Raw genomic sequence first — 24,322 nt, 5'->3', positions numbered from 1 at the left:
AACACATTATATAATTTACTGATATATTGATGGTTGTAGGCTACTAGGGTGTAAGCCTCATTAGGACAGGGATTTAACTCTTATTCATCGATGCATATCCTGACAGCCTGAAATGCCTAACAATGGATTTTCATTCAATAAATATTTGTTTACTGAGGGTGGTGATTCATGTCTATAGTCCCAGCTACTCAGGGGTGGAAGGCTGAGGCAGGAGGATCACTTGAGTCCTAAAGTTTGAGGATGCAGTGAGCTATGATCACACCACTGCACTCTGGCCTGGGTGACAGAGAGAGACCCTGTCTCCAAAAAAACAAAAAAATTAAATTTGTTGAATGAATGAATGTTCACACATTGGCTTTCAGAGTGACATTGGTGGAGAAAGCTCCTTTTGCAATGCTCAGTGCTCTTCTGACCCAGGAGGACTGAAGGGTAGCTCCCAGCCCAGTGAAGGGCCCCCCTGCCCAGCTGTGCAAAGGCTCAGTGCCTTCTTCTTCTTGCAAGAGCTCACCAGCATGGCAAATGGCCAGCAGCCATGCCACAGACCAGATCAGCAGTGGCCTCCCTTCTGGAGGAGCAAAATTAACTAATGGCTTATAGGGAGCCGAGTCCTCAGGGGAGGGCTGCCTGAAGAGCCAGAGACAGCGGCAGGCAGGGCCTCAGCGGGTGTGATGATGATGTGATGGGGACACGCTTAGTGGCTGACAGCATCTCTGTCTTACCCAGCAGCTCTGCATGTTCCCAGCAGGCTGCCCCCTGCCCTCTCTTAGAAGGATCTAATGCCTGGTGGAAACCAAGTCAGAGTATTTGGGAGGTGTAGGAGCTTTTCTTGCAGCAGTTTTGGCCCCAACAGTGACCACACCAGACTTTCCTGCGGATGAGAGAAAGGCAGGAACAAGAGAAGGCCTTGCCTGGCTCTACCCTGAAGGGCCCAGTCAGCTGGAGGGGGCTGGGCCAGAGAGAAGCAAGGTGTGGGACTGGCTGACCAACTAGGGGCACAAGCCACTGCCTGGTCTGTGCCCAGGTGCCTTCTCCCCTCCCACCATCCTGCCAAGGGTGCCATGACCTTTTCCCATAGTAGGGAATATACCCTGGGGAAGGCCCCTTTCCCTAACTGGGCAAAAAGCCTACCCTGCAACTTTGCTGATGGTGATGACAAAAATGCCTGTCTCCACCCACGTTGCTCACTGTAACATGAGCCCAGAACCAATCTTACTGAGGAAGAGGAGGCCCAGATAGGTCAGGAGACTTAAGGTCAAACAGCTGGCCTGTGGCTGACCTGGAGCATGTGGCTGGGGATCTTGATATGCTGACCATGGCTATTTCCAGTGGCATTGAAGATCATGTTAGCGTTTCTCTGTGCTACCTGCTGCTGCCCTTTCTGGGTGCTTTCCATTCACACTGGGGTCCTCAGATGGGATGGGGCTGGTAAGATCCCTTGCTCCTTTCTTAGGGACTCTACCTACACCGTTCTCCTCAAAGAGGTGGAGGCCAACAGGGGTGGGACCCCCAATTACACACCAAGAGGCAGCTTCTAATTTTTGACTAATGCAATAGCATGGAGCTGGTTTGTGCATCAGTCTAACAGCACAGAAACAGACCAGCACTCCTTCTGGCAGTGGCACATGCAGCATGACACACAGAGCCTTGGTGGGAGCCAGACACACTGGCTGTGAACAGAGAAGCACAGTTGGCGGGTGGAGTGGGGGAGACTCCAAACCTACTCCATGAGCAACAGCTCACGAGGTAGGCTTCACGCCCATTTCTAGATTCATTCATTCCAGAGGCCCGCCTTCCCAGAAGACAGACCCTCTCCCACCCCAGCCTGGTATTGTTCTCAGCACAGGAGGTAACAGGACAAGTGAAAAACACGAAAAGCACCCCAAAACCCAGTCTTAATCATTGTTTGTGAGTGCATTTCATTAACTACTTAATCAAAGTTAGCTCCCCACTCTTCTCATCCTCCATGCTGATCTCTGCACTACTATCTGAGCTGTACTTCTAGAACACAGAGTAGATCCTGCAGTGGCTTCCTATAACCCAGAGGATAAAATGAAATTCCTTTACAGAGTGGGCTCACTTCCACTCTCCATGTCCCCATAAAGACTTTTATCCCCAAGTTCAAGTCACACCAGACATTCCATCTTTCCATGTCACGTAAGCCATGCCTGCCTGCCTTTGCACAGGCTAGCCCCTCTCCAAAACACCCTTGCCCTCAACTTCTCTCTAGCAAAATCCCCCCACGGAACCTTCAACACTCACTCAGTTCCCATATTACCTTCTCTGCATTACCTCCCAGTCTTCTCCCCTCTCCATTCCTACAATCTTGCCCTTTAAACCTCTTATAGAATGAATGGTGTTACGTTAAGTTTATCATGTGAAATTGCCATCTTATTAGTACAAAACAGGCAAATAGCAGTATGTGATGTGATATTTCATATTACAAAAATGTCACTTATTTCTATGCTAATGTGCTATTTCCCATATCAACTGTAGTAAGGGAACTGCACCGCCCTCTCTGTTTTCTCAGCATCTGGCATGAAGGGTGGCATATGGTGGGCCCTGATTAATGCTTGCTGAATGAATGAGCCCTGTCTGGCAAGCTTTTGTACACTGCCTGTTCTGCCGTGTTGTGTGCTCTAACACAGAAACAAAATCGAATCCAGCACTGGTGTAAAATATCTTACAAATTTTTATTCCAGCCAAGCCAGGCTCAAGATGTTTGTCTGTGCAGGTCAAGTGGAGCATGAGAACATCTGGGAACATGCAGGGAATGGGGAAAGCGAATTTTTCAGGACAACTACCTTTCTGGCAGGAGAAGGAGAGTCAACAGTTGATGGAGAGGAAGAAGCAGCTGGATCAGGAGACGGAAGGCAAGAGGGAGGAGACGGAGGATGAGTATGAGACAGGCCTTTAGAGAGTAGTTTATTCTGCACAGAACAGAAATAGAAGAAACAAGGATTATCCCAGGAGTCACACATGGTGATACCTGCCTCGATCATGCAGTCCCATGCCTGTGCACTCAAGAGGGCAAAGAAAGGAGACCCATGTCTCAGGACAACACAGAAACCCCTGTCTTTGGAGCCAGAAAGGATTATCTGGCTCCTGGTTACACTGCATTCTGCTGCAACTATTCCAGTTCCCTTGTCACACCAAAATAGCTCATGCAGATTCAATCCGTTCCTGCCTACATCCGCCTCAGACACCAATGCCAATTACCAAAGCCCTCACCCTGGAGCCTGGTATGAAGTAGCAGCTGCGAGCTTAGGAGAGAAGAACCCTGGGCTGCTTTAGGGCAGGTGGCCACAGCAGGGGCCTCTATAGCTGCAGCAGGCAACTGTGCTAGCCTCCTGGCAGTCATGTGGAATCCTAAAAATGAACGAAGTGTAAAGCATCCTTCCCATGCCAATGACTCCACCAAGTAGCAGAAGAGGAGACTAAGTGAAAACAGTGGAGAGGCAAGTTCTAGGGACAGGCATGCTGTGAGGGAGGGAGGACTTTACACATACACCCACCTGTAGGATCTCATTATCAACCCTTTCATTTCCTCTTGAGCACATGCTCTTCTTTTCAGCAAATTTCCAAATAAGTACCTGGCTTGGAAGAGGCTGTACTTCCTAATTCTAAGGCAAAGCCATTCTTGTTGGCTTGACTTTATTCCATGGGGAAGCAGAGCGCCAGTTACAGCATGTAGTTGGCCCCATCATTCAGTATCTTCCTGATCAGGGCCACAGGGAGATTTCTCTCTCACTCAAAAACATCACAAGCAACTGGGTAAAGGCACTGTGATTCTGCAACTGATGACTGTTTCCGCTTTGTGTTGACCCTTAGGAAGCTCAGAGCCTGCTTGGAAAATATCTAGGGTCTACCGGCTTGTGCTTCTTACAGTAATGCCTTTCTTGATCTGTGTTTACTTTCCTGTCTTAGTTTTTCCTTTCTCGTGATGTATTTACTTATTTTGAATCTTTGCATGTGGGTCTTTTTTAGATGCCAGCTTGTATTATTTAGTGGCTTGAAAAATAAAGAGCTCCTCATGCTATAAAAGGAGGAAGGAGGAGAAAATTGAGCTCAGAGCCTGATTCAGGGTCACCTGGCTGGATGTCCAACATCAGGTTCCTGGGGGCTCTGAAAGCCCCATGTTTACCTGCGGGAAATCCTTGTGTCCAAACATGGAGGCAAGGTGAGCCGCCTTCTCCTTAATGTTCTTTGTGTGAAATTCCCTGTTGGCCAAGTTCTGAGCCCTCTTCTGCAGTGAAGGTGAGAAAGGAGAAAGAAAAGAGAGATAGTGACAGAGACTGAGACAGTTGCTTCCAAGAAATGGGTGAGGGAGGCAGCTGGGGACCTTGCCTGCTCACCACACACAGCAGGATGAGAGATGGGGTGGGCAGAGGGAGGAGGAACCCACCTGGGTAGGAGGAGGGAGGGGAAGAAAGGAAGTTACCCAGACACGGACAGAGACAGGGCAAAAAGTGAGTCTTTCACCTGGAGAATCTTTTCCTCCACTTGCTGCAGCCGCCACAGCACCCCGGAAAGAGCCTGTGCCCTCGGGCGGGTAGAAGGCAGGGTAGCGAAATTTTCTGTCCCACCCAGCTGTAGGTCAGACTTGGCTCTGGCTCTCCAGGGCCTGCTCAGGCACTCGCTGCCAGCAGACACTTGCTTGAGCTCTCTGAGCACGTGCCCCGTCACGACCACAGAGGGGAACTGGGAAAGAGGGAAAATTAAGCTTCCTTCCCTACTGAGGCCCTTTCATACACCCTCACCATGAGGGATTCCCCATGAAGACCAGAGACAAAGGGCGCACCAGGTGCAAGTCTAAGTAAGAGTCCAAACTAGCCCCAGGTGTTGACTCTCCACCACCTGCATCAAAATTGCCTGGCCTCCTCATTCACAATACACGGTCTGGGGCCTCACCCCCAAGCCCCTGAATCAAAACCTCTACAATGCTGGTTCTCAATCCTAGCTGCACACTGACATTTAGGGTACTTAAAAAAAAACACCCAAGTCTGGGGCCAACCCCCAGAGATTTCGATTGGATTGTTCTGGACTGGGCATGAGACATTGGTAGTTTTTTAAAAGCTCCCCAGGTGAGGCAGACAGACATGAAATTGCTGCATTGTATTCACACCGACCTTACTCAACCTCCACCACCTGGGAGCAACACATAAATCCTAATGCTGACCAGACAACTTTGTGGCTTATGGTCAATAATAGTGATTTGGTTCAGATTCCAAATCCAGGAGCACTACCTGCCATAAGCCACACTCTGTGACTGCCAGCTGCCTTCCCGCCCACTATGCAGGTCCTCAGCTACTCTGGCACTGGGAAGGCCTTCACCACATCCCAGCCTTACCCCTTCAATGGGTCCAGCCAAGTGGCCACCTGGGCCCATTCCAACATCACTTTTTCATTGATATGGAAATCAGCCTATTTGAATGATCTGCAGATAATGCTTAGTGTCATAGGGCATCATACAAAATACCCAGTATTCTTCCCTAGCAGCATCATCGAGAGCATGGATTTGGTCAATTGATACCTCTGAATGGCTAAGGGATCAATAAAATGTATTTTGTGATGTTGCATACTTGGTTATTCTTACCTATAAGTGTAGTGACATCAAGGTGAGTCCAGAAAATCTACAATCATCCCTACTTGGGGTGTGGGAAGAGCCACTGACCCCACCCCTCTGGATCAAAGTCCCCTCTGGCTTCAGCAAAACAGCATCCACTGGAAGGAGCCCTACCTGCCTTTTCAGAGGAGGTGATGGGCTGGGTGTGGCCTCCTCCAGCTTGGGGCAGCAAGAGTGAACAGGAGGGCCAGAGGAAGAGCACAGGACGGGCTTACCTATCCCTGAGACACGGCGTTCCTGGGAGCAGAAAGGTGAGTCCAAAAAAGCAGCCACAGGAGACATGAAGGAAAAGGTGAGTCAGATTGAGAGGCTCAGAGAGGGGAGAAAAGAAGAGTGAGACGAAGTTTGCAAGCACAGAGGTGCAGAGGAAGCACTGGGCTGAGCTCCTGCAAGCTGGGCCCAGCTGGGAAACTTGAGCCCTGGCTTCCTGTCCATGTGAACAGCAAGTCCTGGAGTCCCCTTTCTCATGGACAATGTGTGAATCCCAGGGTGGCTTTGCTTTTGGCTCAGACACAGGGCCTTAAGCAGGCACTGCCAGAGCCCATGCCAGGCCAGGGTGGCTGGCCCAGGAGTCCACCTGGAAACAGAAAATCTTCCTGCCCACTCAAGGACAGGGATGCTCCAGTGCTTCTGATGGAGTTGAGCCCTCATCAGCACTTGGGGACTGTGAGGGGCCAAGCCTCCAGAATGGGCAATCAAGAAAATTTGTGGAGAGTTACAAGTCTCAAGGAAATGGCCCCCTTATAACAAAATCCCTTCACTTCCTGGAGAAGGTCAGTTCTCCCAGGAGGGACACAGTCCACATCAAGACTAAGGAGACATCTATGGTTGCCTCTAAAGCTAATTAACTATGAGTCTGTCCTCCCAAAAGGAGTCTCATTCTGTCATGTGACAGGTGTTCACCATAGAAAAACCAAACGTCTTTTCCCAAGCTTCTGTAATGTGACAACAGCACCCTAAAGGAAGTTCAGGGGAGCAAATGGAACCACAAGACACAGACCTCGGAGCCGGAGTCAGGCGGAAGCCTAGAGCCTGATGCAGCATTCTGCCTCCTCCAGCCTCACACTAACCCCCATCAGACGAAACAGCCCCACCAGGCTGACCCTGGTGCAGGGAGAGAGGGGAGTGCCAGGAAACACCTGGGAGGTTGGCCTTCAATACTGTGAGCTCGGACTCAGTTCCTCTGGTTTGGATGGATCTTCTCACTGTGGACTTTGTACTTTCCCAGCCAGCCAGCCTCTCAAAGCTCCTTCAAACTATCATCTCAAAATTGGCTGCAAACCAAGTCATGGTTGGAAAGCAAAACCAAATTAGGGAATGGATTTGTTTAATGCAGAACCACCACCAGCAAACTAGGCCCATGGGCCATATCTGGCCTGCTCCTGTTTTTTGTAAATAAAGTTTTATTGGAACCCAGCCAGGCTCGTTTGTTTAGGTATTGTCTACTGCTGCTTTCATACTACAATGGCAGAGTTGTAACAGGGACAGTATGGCTTCCAAAGCACTAAAAAACTGCTATCTGGCCTCTTACAGAAAAGTCTGTTGACTCTTGATCTAGAAGGAGCTCAAGTCTCCATGGAGATAGACCTGGCTGGCCTATCTGAAGTCTATCAGCAGCCAGAACATTCCTGCTGAAAAGTCACCAGGAAGTTAGGTCCAGTGAGTATTTGACATGACTCACCTGCTTCATGAGTGAGGGGTTCCGAGTGCTCTCCTCAAACTTGGCCAGCAGCTGATTCGCCATGGACTTGACTTTGTTCTGATTTCCACCTTCCTTACTGCTCCCACACTCTTGATTGGAGCCCAAGCTACGGCTGGAAAAGTTTGAAGGCTGCAAAAGTTGAAACGGGACACTGATGGTTGGATCCTGGAATCCGGATATCAGAAAGCAGACTTGGGGACTCAGGACGTGGGACTAGTTTCCTGTAGAAGGGCTCCCTCCATGGTCTGAGGAAGGGAGGCAGAGGCAGCAGGGCCACCCCACAGAGGCACTGCTCACAGGAGGGATGCGTCTTTCCAAAGGATGGGCACAGCTAGGCTTGGGAGCTAGGCGGTTGGGGTTTGAATCCTGACTCTCATTTCTTAGCCCTGTGATGTTGGCGATTTATTTTACTTCTCTGACATTTTTTCATGTATAAAATGAGAACAGTAATCTACTTCACATGATTACTGCAAAAACCAAATATAATCATGAAGTGTTGCACAAAATGGTTTTCAAAAATACATCATCTGGCTGAGAAGAGAAGAGCAGGGGTGGGGGGCCAATGAAGGAAGCATGGGTGGGGGTCACTCAGGCAAGGCCTGGGCTCTGGAGAACTTTCTCCTCTCTCCTCTGTACCCACCCCCAGCTTTAACCAGCCCTGCTCTATTTTTGCTATCTTTTTAAAGAAAACTTTTAATTTAGAAACAATTTTAGATTCACACAAAAGTTGCAAAGATAGCACAGACTGTCCCTGCATACCCTTCACCCAGCTGCCCGCAGTGTTAAATCTGGAATAATTGCTCCTGTCATCAAGATTGAGAAATTAACACTGGCACAATACTATTAACTAAATTATACACTTTATTCGGATTGCATCAGTTTTTCCACTAATATCTTTTTTCGGTCCCAGGATTCAATCCAGGATCCCACACTGCATTTCATCACCCTGTCTCCTTGGTTTCCTACAAACTGTAACAGTTTCTGTTACAGAATGACACTTTTTGAAGGGTACTGAGCAGCTGTTTTATAGAGAGCCCCTCAGTCTGGGTTGGTCTGATGTTCTCTCGTGATTAGACTTTGGGGAAGGACACCACCAAGGTGAAATGCTCTTCTCATTCCAGTACAGCGGGCTGCATGATATCAACGTGACTTATAAGTGGTGATGTAGACCTCGATCATTCGGTTATGCTATTTTATAAAACGGAGTTCCATACAAGATTTCCCTAGCTCATCTGCTAACAGTAAAAAATTGAAAATGACCAGTGTTTACTAAGAACGTCTGTTCCCCCTTACTGCGGGATCTCCTCCCACAGGCCTCGGGAGTATAAATGGTGCTGCCACAGCAAGTGGGCAGTAAGTTTTCCCAAGGACACCGGGAATGTCCCTCACAGGAAGAGACATTCTCATGACAACAAAGATGTGTTCATTTAGAAGAAATTCACTAGAAAAGGCAAGTTATAATTTTTTTTAAAAAGATCCCTAGGTGTGGCAGCCCCATGGGGAACCTTGCATGTAGAGCCACTCTGAGTGTTGGACAGACACAAACCGAAGAGGCACACCCTCCTTCAAAGTGAAATGTAACTGTGCACAACAGCACAGGCTTGAGTGAGAAGAGGCTTTGCTTACTTGGGTGATCACTATTTGTACAAGACCAAAGTTACCAGGACAGTGGGCCATATAGGCCAGCACTTTCAGACAATAACGGGCCCACGAATCACCAGGAATTCAATCCTCAGAAGCACATTTGCTTTCCGTAAGTCTGGGGTGGGCCCTGAAAGCCTGTACTTCTAACAAGCACCCAGCTGCTGCTGCTGCTGCTGCTGGATCGTGGATTACATTTTGAGTAGCAAGAATTTAGAAAGAATATCGCTTTGTTAAAACCAACTTTAAGCAAAACCATTGCCCCAGGAGACTGTCCAGGGCATCTCAGAAAGGGTACACACAAACCAGATTCCTTCCCACTCCAACTCCTGGGTTGTCAATAACAGAAACAACACTCACATACCCTTAAATAAGCCATGGGTGAAAGGTAGGAAAAGACTTCTGCCTGAGACAAAGTGTACCCAAGGGAAGCTTCTTGGGAATAGGCAGGAGCAAATCCCAGGCCCTGAAGCTAGAGAGCTGACACCTGTAATCTGGGAAATGGAACGTGTCTGTAGCCTTGTGCAGCCTCTGCTTCCTCTCTGTGCTCTCTATTTGCTGGCTTCTTGCTTACACCACAGCCAAGAGGTGGAGAAGAAACAGTGCTTCTTGAAGTGCACCTTCAAGAAGCTCTAGGAAAATGTTCAACCCAGGGTGTTTTGAACTCATTGGGTAGAATGGGTTTGTTCATATTTTAAGATGTGAACTGAACTTGTTTTTCTTTGTCAGTGCTTCCTTTGACCATCACAGATAATGGGTTGAATGGCTGGCTGCTGCTTTCCCCAGGGTGAACCTCATGACTCTTATTTATTATAAAGCTCACTGTTGTGAGATGCAGCAAGTCAGACACGAACAACCATGTCATGCAACTATACAGCAATAAAAACTCTTCGACCATAAACAGTAGAAAAAGTCCCTTCTACCTCCTATCAATCAGATATCAATGTATCATACAGACCGTCCCTCATGCCTCTAAGTCATCATTTTGAGGTCAGCCAGTAGGCTGGCGAAAGCTGGTATCCCACACTTCGCTGACAATATGCATGCTTGTGGAGTTGGAATGGCTTTTTTTGAATGACATGTATATCTCAGGTCTCTTTTAAAAGCTGCCCAGGGAAGCAGGAACTGACACTCTTTCCCCTTGATCAATTTTTCAGAAGCAGGCGAGAGATTCAGGCTCTCCTTTGACAAAGTAACCTGTAATTTTCTTCTTTCACCAGAAGGTGGCACTTGTGGGCCCCAGGACATATGCCTTAAAGGCTAAAAGCAAAGGAAACACAAAGAGATACAAACCATGATTGGGAGAAAAGTGGGATTGCTGATACCTCTTTACTATTTACTATTAACAGTAGTTGTATATTGATTAACATGTGTCAGATACCATGTTGATCTTATTCATCTTTAAAAGTCCTGCGAAGTTTCATGTATTTCAAGTGTATCATTGCATGTTACAGACATGAACCACATCCTGGGAGGTTGTGTTTCTCAAGGTTACACAGCTAGTAAGTAGTGAAGCGAGATCCAAAACCCCAACTGTTTTTCCATCACACCAAGCTTGGAACCCAGTGGTTCATGAGAGAGGGAAGGAACAGGGCCAGACTGCTATCACAGTGAGGCTGCCTGTGGCCACTGGTTGTCAGGAAACAAGCCTCTGTTTAAACCCACACTGTGTACACAAACCTCATCCAGGTTATTGAAGCCCTTCCGCCTCCGTTTGTTCATGTCATTCTCTCCGGTTTGACCATCCACCTGCAATGGCCAAGAAAGCAGGGTGAGCTCTGGGGGCCACCAAGGGCTTCAGTCCCACTAAGATCCCTGAGGGCATAGGGCTGGCTTTGTGTCCCTGCCCACAAACAGCTGTCAGCCTACAGGCAGGCGTGGTAGTAAATAACTGTGCACCGTGACAAACGCTGTTACAGAGTTTTGTTCAGGCACAGTGGAGAGAACCTCACTCCACCTAGGGAGCCAAGGCTTCATCAGAAGGGGCTGGAATTACATCCCAAAAGATCTTCATGAAACATCAAAGCAAAAAGAATCCCGGTGACACAGGCAGGGCAGGGATGATCTCCATTGCAGTGTGGCCTTGGGCTCAGAGCAGTTTAATGGTTTGCCCAAGGCCCAGCCAGGTCTGCTGACGCTTTCAGTGTGCTGCCTTATGGAGACCACCTGGGGTCTCTCTGCACCCAGGGAGCCTCTCTCCTACAAGAAGGTGACCGGGTTCACCTCACATGGACTCTCAGGGCTCAAATGAGCCGCCTAGGGATTTGATGGCAAATCAAGTCTGCAATTCACTCACCATCACAGATCCTAGTAAACAATATTTTATTAACTTCAAATAAGCATTAACTATAGCCTGATGACTAGCGTGACCGTACAGCCTAGTTTGTTGGAGGTGGGGGGTAGTTCTGATTTACTGCTTTTTACCCCCAGCCTGATTGTTAACAGTGCCCCCTTCACTCTCAGAAGTCTCCTGGTTTAGATGATACATGACATGGTTGCCCTACTGAGAACCCCTCACAGCCCACTCTCTGCTGCCTGAATCTGGACATTGAAATCCAGAAAGCCCTGCTCTACCCAAGCCCATAGCATCACCCTGCAAGGGCTCCCAAAGGGCACTCGGCTGTCAGGCTTGACTCCTCAGGGAATGAGCAGAACTCTGGAGGCCGAGCTGATGCTATGGCTGGAGTGGGAAAGACTGAATTTAGTATCTCCTCTGTACCCCATGGGTAAGCCTACCCTTGTCGCTGGGCTAGGGTCCACCTAGGCTCCCCCATCCTTTTCTGGGGTAAGACCTCTCTGCTACCAGTCTTCAGCCACTGGAGCCTTCTCCAAATGGCTAGTTCTGTCAGAACCAGGGAGCCATGTCCCATTGACCATGGATCCCTTCTGCAGAGAGCCTCCTACTCTCTCAGAGGGGCCCTCCATCGCAGGCCCATATTAAATCCTAGCCTTTCTACCATTTTGGATGCAGGGGGAAGTGCTGCAGGCCACCTGCTCACCTCAAACCCAGCCATACAGCCCAATCAGCCCCATAAATCCTAATCTACCCAATCACAGGAGGATTCTTTCACCTCCTGGTTGTTCTGAAACAACAACCCTAGCTATGGGTGCCCCAACACATAACCCAGTATGCACCCCCTCCCTCCAACGGAAAGCACCTGCTTCCTCATCTCTTGTTCTCTTCATCATCCCCTGCCCTTTCCCCATATTTACCAGCACCAGATTTTTTTGTTTGTTTTTGAAGACAAGATCAACCACAGTTTAGTCCATTGATATTTGTTCAAAAATTTGCCCCAGGCAGCACAAAACTACACATCAAAGGGCCCTGCCTTCTCTTGAACATTTTCCTCAGCTTCTAATAAATCATTATTCTGTGAATGGAAAAGATTTTAAGCCAAAAGCTTGGGCAAACACCAAGAGAAACAGATGACCTTATTTGCAACAATGCTGGGTCTTAGAGGAACAGGCTGTCTAGACCCCCAGCTCCACAGCCTGGGAATGCTGCTCTGGCCAGCCCAAACCTGGGGCCTGTGAAAGTACAGAATGTCCTACCCAACAAGAATGCTTCATGCATAATCCTAGGGTTTTCTTTTATTTTTTTTTTGATTGCTACCTTAAATGAGGATTTGGCTTTTCCTCCAAAGGGCAAAACATTTTACTCTCTTTTGTACTCAACAAGCCCAGGGTGGGACTGTTCCACTGGAGCCTATATAGATTGAAGACAGCCATATTAGCCATGGGCTTATGAAGGACATTCCTGGAGAGGCCGTGCCCAGCCAGCAGCTCCTAAGAAGACTCCAAATCCTTCAGGGGGAATAAAGGACATGGATGGGGACAACCTCAGCCCCTCTGACCCATGGGACAACCAAATGCAGTCTATGGAAAGGTTAGCAACACACATACCCAAATAGTTTCTACTCTTCCTTATGAATTTAACATTGAAGCACTGATTCTCAACTAAGAGCTAGGCTAAAATAAAAAGGTTAAGAACATTCAAACCTAGAGATTTATCTACTTTTTTCTTATCTGTATATCTATATTTGTGAACCAAAATTGCTTCAGTACTCCCTTTTCCTTGGACCCTGTTTCACTCTACAAAGAATTCAAAGCACAAGAAGAAAGAAAATACTTATTGTGCCCAAAGAGAACATGAGAATAAATAACTTATGTTCTTTTCCCATTAATGTTTCCAGCTCTTCCGCCCTAAGAATACTTTCTTATCATGATTTCCCAATGATTTGAAAGAATCTATATACCAAAAGGCATTTATTAAACTAATTGGTTTTCCTATTAAAAAAAATCAAAGACGTAGATCTGCCAGCCTGAACATTTATTTGATCAGCACAAGATAACCATGTTCCCATACTGCCCGAGTTAATGTGATTTTAGCTCAAAGCAAACAAACTTTATATTTAGTTAGCTGGTATAGCCTGGCCCAGGAATAATTTAGATATGGGTCATAGGAAGAGAGGTTGACCATTGCAGGCTATGGTTTTGTTGATTTGGGCAGCAGCTATGATAGTTAGGAAGTTGGCCAGTGATAGCAAGAGAGCTCTTTCTTCAAGGAATCATGGATTTGAGCATTGGTACTAATTATTTCCCAGCTGTGTGATCTCAGGAAAACCATCCAACTACTTTGACTTCAGTTTCCTTAACTATAAGAAGGGATCTTATATTGTTTAGTTCATAAGCTGTTGTGAGAGTAATGAAATCACAGATGTAAAACACTTCTTAAACTATAACGTGCTAGACAGTAGTCTCCCCTCATCCATGGCAGATACATTCCAAGGCCCCCAGTGGAATCCAGAAACCATGGATACTGCCAAACCCTAGATATGCTGTTTTTTTGATCTGGTAACTGAGACAGCTAAGGTGACTAATGGGTGGGTAGCAAATACACCATGGATATGCTGGACAAAGGGATGATTCACATTCCAGGCCGGATGGAGTGGGATGCTGTGAGATTTCATCATGCTACTCAGAATGGTGTGCAATCTAAAACTGTGAATTGTTTCTGGAATTTTCCTTTTAATATTTTTGGACCATGGGTGAACACAGGTCACTGAAACCTTAGAAAGCAAAACTGCAGATAAGGAGGGCACTACTGTACAAGTATTAGACACTATTAGTGAGGCTAGTGTTAGTAACAGAATTTTATTTTATTTTATTTATTCTCTTTCTGGGGACAGGGTCTTGCTGTGTTGCCCAGGCTGGAGTGCAGTGGTGTGATCTTGGCTCACTGCAACCTCTGCCTCCCAGGTTAAAGTGATCCTTGTGCCTCAGCCTCCCAAGAAGCTGGGACTACTGGTGTGCACCACCACGCAGGCTAATTTTTGTATTTTTAGTAAAGACAGGGTTTCACTTTGTTGGCCAGGCTGGTCTTGAACTCCTGGGCTCAAGCAATCTGCCCACCTCAGCCTCCCAAAGTGCTGGGATTACAGGCATGAGACACCATGCTTGGCAGAGTAACAGAATTTTAAACATCTGAATTCTACTTCTGGCTTTGACATTTACCACCTACATGACTTAGCAAAATGTAATCTCCCCAAGTCCAAGTTTCCCCATCTAAAAATTGGCATGGAAATATGTTCCCAGCCTTCCTCCAAAGGTGACATGAGGAGCAAATGAGATGTATATGAAAGTGTTTTGTATGCTGTAAAGGGCTGTATTCATTGTGGTTGCAGTGCAGAACCAAGTGTTCAAGCCAGATCGTTTCACTCATCTTTTGAGAAAACAAGCATCTTCATTTAATCATCATTTCTAAAGGAAAAGAACTATCATTTACCAAGCGCCTTCCACCTGCCAGACATGGTGCTCAGACCTGCCGCATGCATTTGCTCACCTCATCTTTGCAGCAATACAATGATGTGCATGTTGTTACCCTCATTTTTCAGACAAGCAAAGGAGCTTTCTGAGAGGCTAGAACATTTGCTAGACCCCCAGCAGACGTAAATCTGTGTTTGTCTGCTTGACTTCTAACTGCATTCCCAATCTGTAAATCAGCTCTGAATCCTGGACTGAGATTGCACTAAGGAAAGGAGAGAGAGTAGCTTCAGCCATGACCTGCGCGCACCTGGAGGGGATACTCCAGGGCCCTGTGCTGGCCCAGCCTTGGAAAGTGGCACTCTTGACTCCCCTAAGCCTTCTTCAAACCTCTGCCATGAGAAGTCCTGGAAACCTAGTGGGGAGCTTTGGCTGCTGGGTGTGTGGTTCTGTTAGAGAAGTTAGGGAAGTGAGGTGAGAGGAAGTTTGTAAGTCCCACTAGAAGGTAAGCTGCCTAGGCAGGGTCCTTGCTTGTTCCATTCACTGCTCCATCCCCGGTACTGAGGAGAACTCCGCATAAAATAGGCACTCAAGAAACAGTTGTTGAATGAGTAGATGGAAGGAAGAGGCACCTTCGCATGTAATGCCACCCGGCTCTTCAGAAAGTGTGCAGGTGGCTCAGGGAGAGGAGGGTTGGGGAGGGGGACCTGGACCACTCAGACCAGACATTGACAAAAATGTCAGTCACATTTTGTGAATGCCACTCTGTCAGGGACCAGTGCTGGAGGAGGAGGAGGACCTGGTTGAGCAGGATCAAACCTGGGGCCACCCATCTGGCTTCTGGGATGGGCTCTCCAGGGACAAGTGACAACTTCTGTTTTATGCCCCAAGGAGTGGGCTCAGAATGGGACAAAAATTAGTGTTCTGCATATGTCTACAGTAATGACCGTAGTAGCCATAAGTACAGGTGTCACCATATGTGGTAGGTCTAGGAGAATACTGGTAGGTATTGTGGGTCTGAGGGTGTATGTCTGTGTGTGCCCATGCGCACAGGCATGATAGATGCCCTGGTTATATGTTCAGGTGTCACCTACATGCATGATGACAAGAGCCCTGGAGCCCCCAGGAACTGTCCCATGCCATGAGGCTTTTAGATGCTCACCAGGACCACAGACAGATGTGCAGAAGCAGACCAAGGGCCTATTAAGAGGAAAATATAGTCCCCAAGCTCTCCTTTTTCCAGGCGTGGGCCGCCCAGTTTTCAGAACTAATCAACCCAGTGGGTTACCACTCACGGTGGGAATGGAAAAGTTACTCTCTCTAAAAGTAAACGAGATCCTTGATGGAGAAAAGCCTTTCATTTTGCTTGAAGTTGATACATCTTGCTTGGATTGCATGTTATCAGGAAGATAAGATTGGGGGGGAAAGAAGAATTTAACATCGTCAGTGAAAATCAGGAGGGAGATTCTTAAGCCTGACTCAGCAGAGAACCAGCGGATCCTCTTCAGATGAAGATGCCACATTGTAAATAAATGTGCACTCACAGCTCAATTCCCATATGAATATATTCCTCTGGAAGATGGAGAGGAAGTTAGGGAGGGGCAGGGAGGAAGGTCAAATACAGATGCACCTATATATACAGATATTGTCTGTGTTTGTGGGGAGGTTTATTGTATAGACTCGTGCAAGCATGCCTGCCCTGTATCTCCACTCCAGAAGGGCTGATGAACAAGGTCATTGAGGGTTGCGTGTCTTGTTGTACTGATATCTTGGTGTAAATGTGAGGGAGCCTCTATGTACAGATGTGTAATTATATATGGATTTCAGAGTCTTATGTGCAGACATCCCCTGTGGCTGTGCAGGACCAGACCGGGGTGGACTCAGTGTTCTTTGCTAGTGGGAAATGTTGAGGCCAAAGAGCATTGCCATTAGGTTCCCCAAATCAAAAAAGCGTTCAGATACAACAAGGTATCTGGTAGGATGAGAAGAAGGTACTTTCTATGTGGCCCTGATCACTGTGCTGACATTGAGTGGTAGAGAGAATGCAGAGGTATTTCAGTGATGGCCAAGGCACAGTGTGGTGACCCAGTAGCCTTATGAAACCACCTAACCCACCCAGAGGAAGTGCCCTATCACTCTGAGAGAACAAATAATGTCCATGGCAGGCACTTAACTCAATGGCCAAATCTCTCTACCTATCCAAAGATGGGGCAGAGTGCAAAGATTAAATGAGGTTGTGGGAGAGAACAGATCTGTGGGCCTTGACTCCTCCAAAATGGGCAGCCAAGGGACACACCCTGAAGAAGACTGAACAGGCTTCAAAAGGGGCCAGAATTGGGCTGGGCAGAGCCCTCCACCGCAAGCATTTTCTAGCAGAGCCAGAGGGAAGTGGAATGAGGCCCTCAGCCCTTGGGAGGCCTGGCTAGCCTTGCTGATTCCTGACTTTTAACCATCCCCAGCTCCCAAGCCAGTGCTGGCCGGGCTGTTTCAATTCTGTCATTCTGTAAATAGAGGTGTGGTGAGTGAAAGGTTGAAACATTCCTCTCCAGTTCCCCCTGTGGGCCAAGTGGGAGAAACGCGGTGAATGGAGAAAGGCAGTAAATGTCTGTCTCAGAGAGCTTCCAGAAACACTGACTGGCTTGCCTGGGGCCAAACAGCCCAAGACAGGGGTCCTTGGGCTGGAGGTAGAACAAGCTGACCACTGGTATCCAGAAGACAGCCCCATTTACTCAGTGGGAACATGGTGGACAATGCAGCCCTCACACGGAGCCTCTAGGTTGCGCCGGCTCAGAGTGGGAGAGAGGCTGGGTGCAGCTCATCATTTTAACTGCTCTGTTGCCATCTTCCTTGCTTCCTTGCCCAGCTAAGGCCTTGCTAGCCCATTCCTTCCTAGAGCTAGGGAGCCACAGAAGCATGAAGTATCCTGCTCCTGGAATTGGCAAAACAGCTGCTGCAGCGTCCCAGGGAGCAGGGAGTTCAGGCCTCAGTGGAAAAAGTGACCACTGCTCACACAGCCCAGGGAAAGGAGGCTGGGTGGCCCCATCCCACCCTGGGTGGAGGGGCTGGCTAGATATGGCTGCCTTGGCCAAGCTTAAAGAGACTCTTGGCCACCTAGACTCAGAAACTTGCAGAGGCCTCCAGCACACTGTCCTGTTGGTGGAGGGCACCCTGCCATCCTGGGGAAGGCAGGCAAGCTCTGGGCAGGTACTTACAACTGCCCCCACCCCAAGCCACCCCTGCTCCCACCAGTGGCTTCACTCTGGTCCTATTCTCCTCCACCCATCTTCTCTCCTCTGCTCCCACTAACCACCCCAGGAACTCCCCACTCCAGTCCTAGAACTCTGACATTTGCCATCTGCCCCAACGCATCCACATCCCATAGCCTGTCCTCAGCCCCGACCCTGGCTGGCTTCCCTGTTGCCTGGCATGGTCTCCAGGGCCCATCCCATAGAAGCGCTCTCCTCCCTGGGCTTCCTGACTCCCTCTCTGACTTTCCAACTGTCCGTTCTCCTTCCTATCTTCTTTCCTGGCTGCTCTGCCTCTGCCAGCCCCTCAAACTCCCTTGTTCCCCAAGGTTCGGACCCTTGGTTCTCAGTTTTCTCCCTATCTTCCCAGCATCTATCTTCCTAACTGGACTCCAAGGTCAAGCCTCACACCACTTCTGTATGTCCTATAACTGGATACACAACAAATGCCTTTCAATGAGTGGATTAATTAGTGTGAAGGAAGCATGGGGTAGGGGCAAAGTAATGAAGTACAACAGAGTAGCAGGTGACCTGGCCAAGGCACCTAGCCTTTCTAGGCCTCCAATTTTTTTTTTTTTTTTTTTTTTTAGGTGGAATTTCACTCTTCTTATCCAAGCCAGGCTGGAGTGCAATGGCGCAATCTTGGCTCACTGCAACCTCCGCCTCCTGGGTTCAAGCAATTCTCCTGCCTCAGCCTCCTGAGTAGCTTGGGATTATAGGCACCTGTCACCACACCTGGCTAATTTTTTGTATTTTTTAGTAGATACGGGGCTTCATCATATTGGCCAGGCTGGTCTCAAACTCCTGACCTCAGGTGATCTGCCTGCCTTGGCCTCCCAAAGTGCTGGGATTACAGGCGTGAGCCACCACAACCATAGGCCTCCATTTTTATCTGTAAAATGTGCACATGAAGCAAGAGAACTTGCATTATGCCTCCCACAGAGATGTTAGCATTCACACGAAACTGTCACTGCTCCTTAGGCATGTGATGCCCAAACTGTGTCCCGTGGCAACATGTGAACTCACAGAGGTGCCACAGAATATTTTTAACTTTCTAGGAAAACACTATCATGTCTGTCAGACAACTTGAAAAATGCTTCTATTAAGTTATTTGGTCTTAACTACTTAATAAGTGAAACTGTTAGGTATTTATTTTGGTATAGGCACACCATGAAAAAAATTACAGAGATACTAAGGGTGCTATAAGTTGAGAAAATTTGGGAACCTCTTTATTAGGCTCCGAGCTCCTCAAAGGCAAGGTCCATATATTATTCACTTCCGTATATTTGCTCCCCTCATCAGAAACAAAAAATATAGCACTAAAGTTGACCTATAGGAGAGCCCAATATATATTTGTTGAATGAGTGAATAAATACAAATTAATGGAACAGGTGTGTAAACGGAGCATCATCACCATGCACTTCGGCCACTAAACTGATGGCCGTCATGTTCCAGATCTAAACTGCTCAGCACAGTGAGAAATCATTTCATCCTCATCCCTCAGGAAGCAGAGCTGATCTGATTTACTTCTAAAAGCATTCACCAATATGTTCTATCAGCTCGCTACCATGTCTTTCCTATAACCACTTTGAAGTCATTGAAACTAGCTACACAGCGCCAGGAAGAACTTCCAAAAACATTCAGTCACTAATCCGAGTTTTATTAGCTTCTTCCGGGAGCGCCTGATCCATGTAACTTACTAGCCTCAACAGACTGAGAATGTGACAATCTCCATTCCTCATACCCCATCCACATGCCATGGGAAATAAAACCAAAGCCAGGCCAAAACTTACTCGTGGAGTCCTCTTCCTTGGAAATGTGAGGTTGAGATAGTTATTAGAAATGGATGATTTGGCCAAGCTGAGGTCAGCATTTTCTCCATAGTTTTTGCGCCAAGAATCTGTTGGGAAATAAAAGTGCAACTGTCATTTGGAACCTGGCTCCAGGAAGTATGCCTATAACAAGGAGGTGTTGGCTGGGCGCGGTGGCTCATGCCTGTAATCCCAGCACTTGGGAGGCCAAGACAGGCGGATCACGAGGTCAGGAGATCGAGGCCATCCTGGCTGACACGGTGAAACCGTGTCTCTACTAAAAATACAAAAAAAATTAGCCGGGTGTGGTGGCGGGTGCCTGTAGTCCCAGCTACTCGGGAGGCTGAGGCAGGAGAATGGCGTGAACCCGGGAGGTGGAGCTTGCAGTGAGCCAAGATCGCGCCACTGCACTCCAGCCTGGGCGACAAAGCGAGACTCCGTCTCAAAAAAAAAAAAAAAAAAAAAAAAAAAAAAAAAAAAAAAATCAAAAACAAGGAGGTGTCATTGTAACCAGGTCCCTCTAAAATAATTCTCTCACCCCAAACTCAAGATGTAAATGGCATACAGATCCACTTACATGCACAGGGGCTGGGTGAGTGGAGTCACCCCTGTTTGGCCTCAAAGTCAAGGAGAACACACTGGGCAGCCCCAGAACGGACCATACCAGTGTTAGGAGCAGCCAGACTCAGAGACAAGGACAGAGTTGGCTCAAGGGGCCAAGCAAAATCTCTGTGCAGGTGCTTACCCACGGGCCTCAGTGGGGTGCCCCGGAAGAGCTCGTAGAACTTGGAGAGGTACATGACCATGCTGAGCTTGTCAGGCTCCTGGGCAGATGCCATCTCTTTGCCTGTGGTCACTGGAGGGATCCCAAACTCTCGCTCAGCCACATCGAATGCGAGCTGGTTGTTCTCCACAGCGTCATCTTCATTCAAAGAGTCAAAGTTGCTAGAGAATCAAAACAAAGTAGAGAAATTCAGGGAGAGGAGGCAGAGGTGTGGCGAGCTGAGCACCTTCAGGTGGTAAGGAGCACTGAGGGTGACACTCTGCCAGGTGTCGGCAGGGTACAGGGTAGGAATAGTGACCCCAGCCCCTACCCCCAGTTCTCACCCACCACTCCACTGGTCAGGAAGGGACAAAATCAGACTCGGGCCATGATGACGTTATTGCTGCCTGGGCTAAAGCCATCAGAAAATGATTTAAACCTCTTGAGAACATTTATGAGCTATTTTACTTTTAAATATATCCCTTACTTTTTTTCTTTTTAATTACAAAAGTAAAATGGGCATCTTGTAAAAAACATCAAGTTACATAGCATATAAAGTAAAAAGGGAGACCAGGCACAGTGGCTCATGCCCATAATCCCAGCAGTTTGGGAGGCAGAGGTGGGCAGATCACTTGAGCTCAGTTCGAGACCAGGCTGGCCAACATGGCAAAACTCTATCTCTGCTAAAAATACAAAAATTAGCCAGGTGTGGTGGTGGGCACCTGTAATCCCAGCTACTCAGGAGACTGAGGCAGGAGAATTGCTTGAACCTGGGAGGCGGAGGTTGCCGTGAGCTGAGATTGCGTCACTGTACTCCAGCCCAGGCAACAGAGCAAGAGACTCCAGCTCAAAAAAAAAAAAAAAAAAAAAAAGGCGAGTCCATCCTCTTAAGGCCATCTCGCTTCCTAAAAGTACCAATTACTAGCCCTTGGGTAGGTTTGCTGTCAGCCTTTTTTGTGATTTGCACCTGGCTGTGAAGTTCTGCTGCTGCCGATTTAAATACAGATGCATCATGCTTTAGCATCACAGTGTTTCCTCAAACATAACCTGATCTCCCCAATGGCCCTGCTGCTATTTCTAATTTGTAGATGAAGAATCTAAAGCTCAGAGAAGGTAAGTGGCTTGCCCAAGGACACACAGCTTATGGATCTGGGTCTCAAACCTAATTCTATAAAACCCTCAAACTAGTCCCTGGAATTAGGTCTGACCCATACTCCTCTCTTGAGGGTGGAGATCCAAAGTGTGAATGCTCAAATTTCCAAAGAGTATGGTGATGGGGGTCGGGGGGGAATGGTAGCGGGGAGTGAGGTGTCAAGAGTGCCATCACTAAGCCTGAGCCAATTTTTATCCTCACATATTAGGAATACAGATCAAACACATTGCTGACAGAGTAATCAGTGCAACGGGAAAAGAACAAATGTTAAGAAAAATCTCAAATCAAAACACAGAAAGAAATATTGAACCAAGTAATGAAGATTCTGCATGCAGCACAATGGCCTTGGCATCCCTTGTCTCCAGCGGCCAGCCTGGGCCCCAGACTCACATGAGCTCAGGCCGGAAGCGGTGGATGATGGCACACAGGGCCAACCCGCTGCGCCAGGATGTGGTCAGGTCGGTGACGTTGACATGCTGGTAGCCCTCTGTCTGCTGCCGGCACCAGGTTAGGAGCTTGCTGGGCCGGATATCTGACTCTGCACGAAGGAGAGCGCAGGCAGTGAGGCTCTGCAGGAATCTCACACAGTCTGCCCTGGCGATCCCTTCTCATTGCCACCACGGCTGGGGACCAGGAGGAGCGGCCCCAAGGCAAGGGGCCACGGCAGGGGGCCATTGGCATGGGTGCAGCTCCCTGAGGACTGCTGCTTGGGGGCCTGGTCAAGAGTATGGCGGGAGGGGAGAGGAAGCATGTTATCTTCCAGCAGAGTCCCTAAGACCTACTGTGTTTAGGCCCTGCCAACAACATGCTCATCTAGTGGGAAGACAGTCACAGAGGGGGTGACAATGACACAGTGCTGTGATGGAGGGAGAAACAGGGGGCTGTGGGAACACATTAGCAGGTTTGCCCAAGTCTGCTCTGGGAGGGGAATTCTCCAAAGAAAAGTGTCATAGGGAGGTACGTTTGAGCTTATTCTTTAAGAGCATCTAGGAACTTATCAGATGGAAGAAGTCATTCCAGGAAGACAGAAAGGACTGCGGTGGCAAAGAATCTAGAAAAACCTGCTTTGTTTGTGTAACAGTAAAATGGTTGATTATAGTAAGTGGTTTATCACAGCAGTGGGGCATGTCGTGGTGCATGGGGGGGAGGGAGGAGTACAGCTGAGTTTGCCTAAGGAAGGAGAGGAGGCAAAGTCTGGACAGGCACAGGTAGCCAAAGAGGTCTCCAAGCAGGAGAGCATCCTGAGCCGAGCTGGGTGCTGGGGGTTCCTCATTTAACCATCCCATCTCCCTGTGTTGGGCACTGGCCCTGTGTCCAGTGCACTGCCAGGCCCAGGATGATCAGGAAAAGGGCGAAGTGCATCAAGCTCATTATCTACTTAAAGGGACAAGGCCCCCATGCAAGAAAACAACAGGAAAATAAGAACAAGTCCCAGTGAAATAATCCCCCGGTTCACGTTTACTGTGTGAAGCTCTTGACACACACTAGCTCCTATCATCCTCATACTGATTCTCTGGGCAGGGGTTCTCTTGGACTTACAGAGGAGGAACTGGAGTACAAAGAGGAGAGATGCCTGCCCATGGCCACATAGGTAAAGGTTGGTTGCAGAGCCTGTGTCACCACGGCCACTGAGCAGGACTCCTCCCCTCAAAGCCCTTCCCAGCCACCCACCAGGGTCCCAGGAGGGCAGCTTACCCCTCCTGGAGAGGTTGACAGATCTCCTCAGTGAGCCCAGTCTCTCGAGAGGGTAGTGCTCCAGTTCCTTAGTGATGTACAAATGCTTCACCTATGAGCAAGAGAGACAACATGCTTGCCCACCAGTTTTCCCCCAAATCCTAGTCTCAGGGCCCCTAAACTCGACCCCCCCCCAATTCAGTGCCTGCCACCATTTTCCTCTATTGCTGGGAGGCATGACCTTCGGCAAGGGAACGCAGGCAACTTGAGTCATAGAGCAATGGGCCTCAATCCCCCACCCAGATGCAGGCAAACTAAGTGGGAGTGTGTGTAGCTAATTTGTGTGTATATAATTAGCTAATTTAAAAAATTCACACAATTTTCTGTTCTATTGACCAAAGAGGTAGAGAGTTTGGTGGCTTTAAATCAGTGGAAGAAGAAATGGACCCCAGGACAAGGGTGGTATGCAGAGAGCATATTTGGCCAAGTAGATTATTTGAGACAGGTAAGATCAGCAATGCATATGCATAGTGACAATATATGTAAATATATGCACATATACATATATATCTCTTCCCCCATATGTGTTCTAGTTCTGTCCTGTGGGCTAGAAAGAATGCTGACTCCAGTGGGGAGAAGAACTTGTCCCACCATTAGGCCAGCAGGCCTTGGTGGCCTCAGTCCCAGGAATGGACCAAAATTTAATGTGACCTCCTCCCCACCGCCACTTCCCACTGTTCAGTGCAGAGTGATTCAGACAGGGCCCCAGCAATGGACTTGCCTGATGGGGTCTGACACAGTGTGAGTTGAGGTTTGGGTACCGCGTCCCTGGGTCCAACGTGTACTGCTCAAAGTTCTTGTTGATGTTCTCTGGGGTTGTCTGAGGTAACAGCCGGTAGAGACTTTCCCTGGAGGGAGGTGGAGCCTGGAGGTCAGGGATCACTTTT

The 24,322-nt window shown here is 48.2% G+C and overlaps 1 protein-coding gene across 13 annotated transcripts in view; it reads right to left on the bottom strand.

Annotated features, from left to right (window-relative positions):
* Window positions 1-24,322, bottom strand: part of MICAL2 (microtubule associated monooxygenase, calponin and LIM domain containing 2) — a 153,403-nt gene that overhangs the window by 16,877 nt on the left and 112,204 nt on the right. For 11 of the 13 annotated variants that reach the window (XR_004026024.1, XM_030794535.1, XM_030794541.1 and 8 more), the window contains 11 exons: window positions 24,157-24,283; window positions 23,397-23,487; window positions 22,092-22,239; window positions 20,531-20,730; window positions 19,768-19,874; window positions 10,647-10,715; window positions 7,305-7,454; window positions 5,738-5,860; window positions 4,480-4,698; window positions 4,142-4,243; window positions 2,802-2,927 (listed from right to left, as the gene is read on the bottom strand). Coding sequence is in view for 12 of the 13 variants with exons in the window: in XM_030794535.1 (XP_030650395.1) it covers window positions 2,802-2,927; window positions 4,142-4,243; window positions 4,480-4,698; window positions 5,738-5,860; window positions 7,305-7,454; window positions 10,647-10,715; window positions 19,768-19,874; window positions 20,531-20,730; window positions 22,092-22,239; window positions 23,397-23,487; window positions 24,157-24,283 (1,462 nt within the window). In the remaining variant the exon portion in view is untranslated. The remainder of the gene's footprint in view (window positions 1-2,801; window positions 2,928-4,141; window positions 4,244-4,479; window positions 4,699-5,737; window positions 5,861-7,304; window positions 7,455-10,646; window positions 10,716-19,767; window positions 19,875-20,530; window positions 20,731-22,091; window positions 22,240-23,396; window positions 23,488-24,156; window positions 24,284-24,322) is intronic. The other 2 variants (XM_030794544.1, XM_030794545.1) reach the window with 1 other exon arrangement.

This window comes from Nomascus leucogenys, chromosome 15 (assembly GCF_006542625.1).
Source record: "Nomascus leucogenys isolate Asia chromosome 15, Asia_NLE_v1, whole genome shotgun sequence".
NCBI classification, from domain to species: domain Eukaryota; kingdom Metazoa; phylum Chordata; class Mammalia; order Primates; family Hylobatidae; genus Nomascus; species Nomascus leucogenys.
This window is presented reverse-complemented; position numbering and strand designations above follow the sequence as displayed.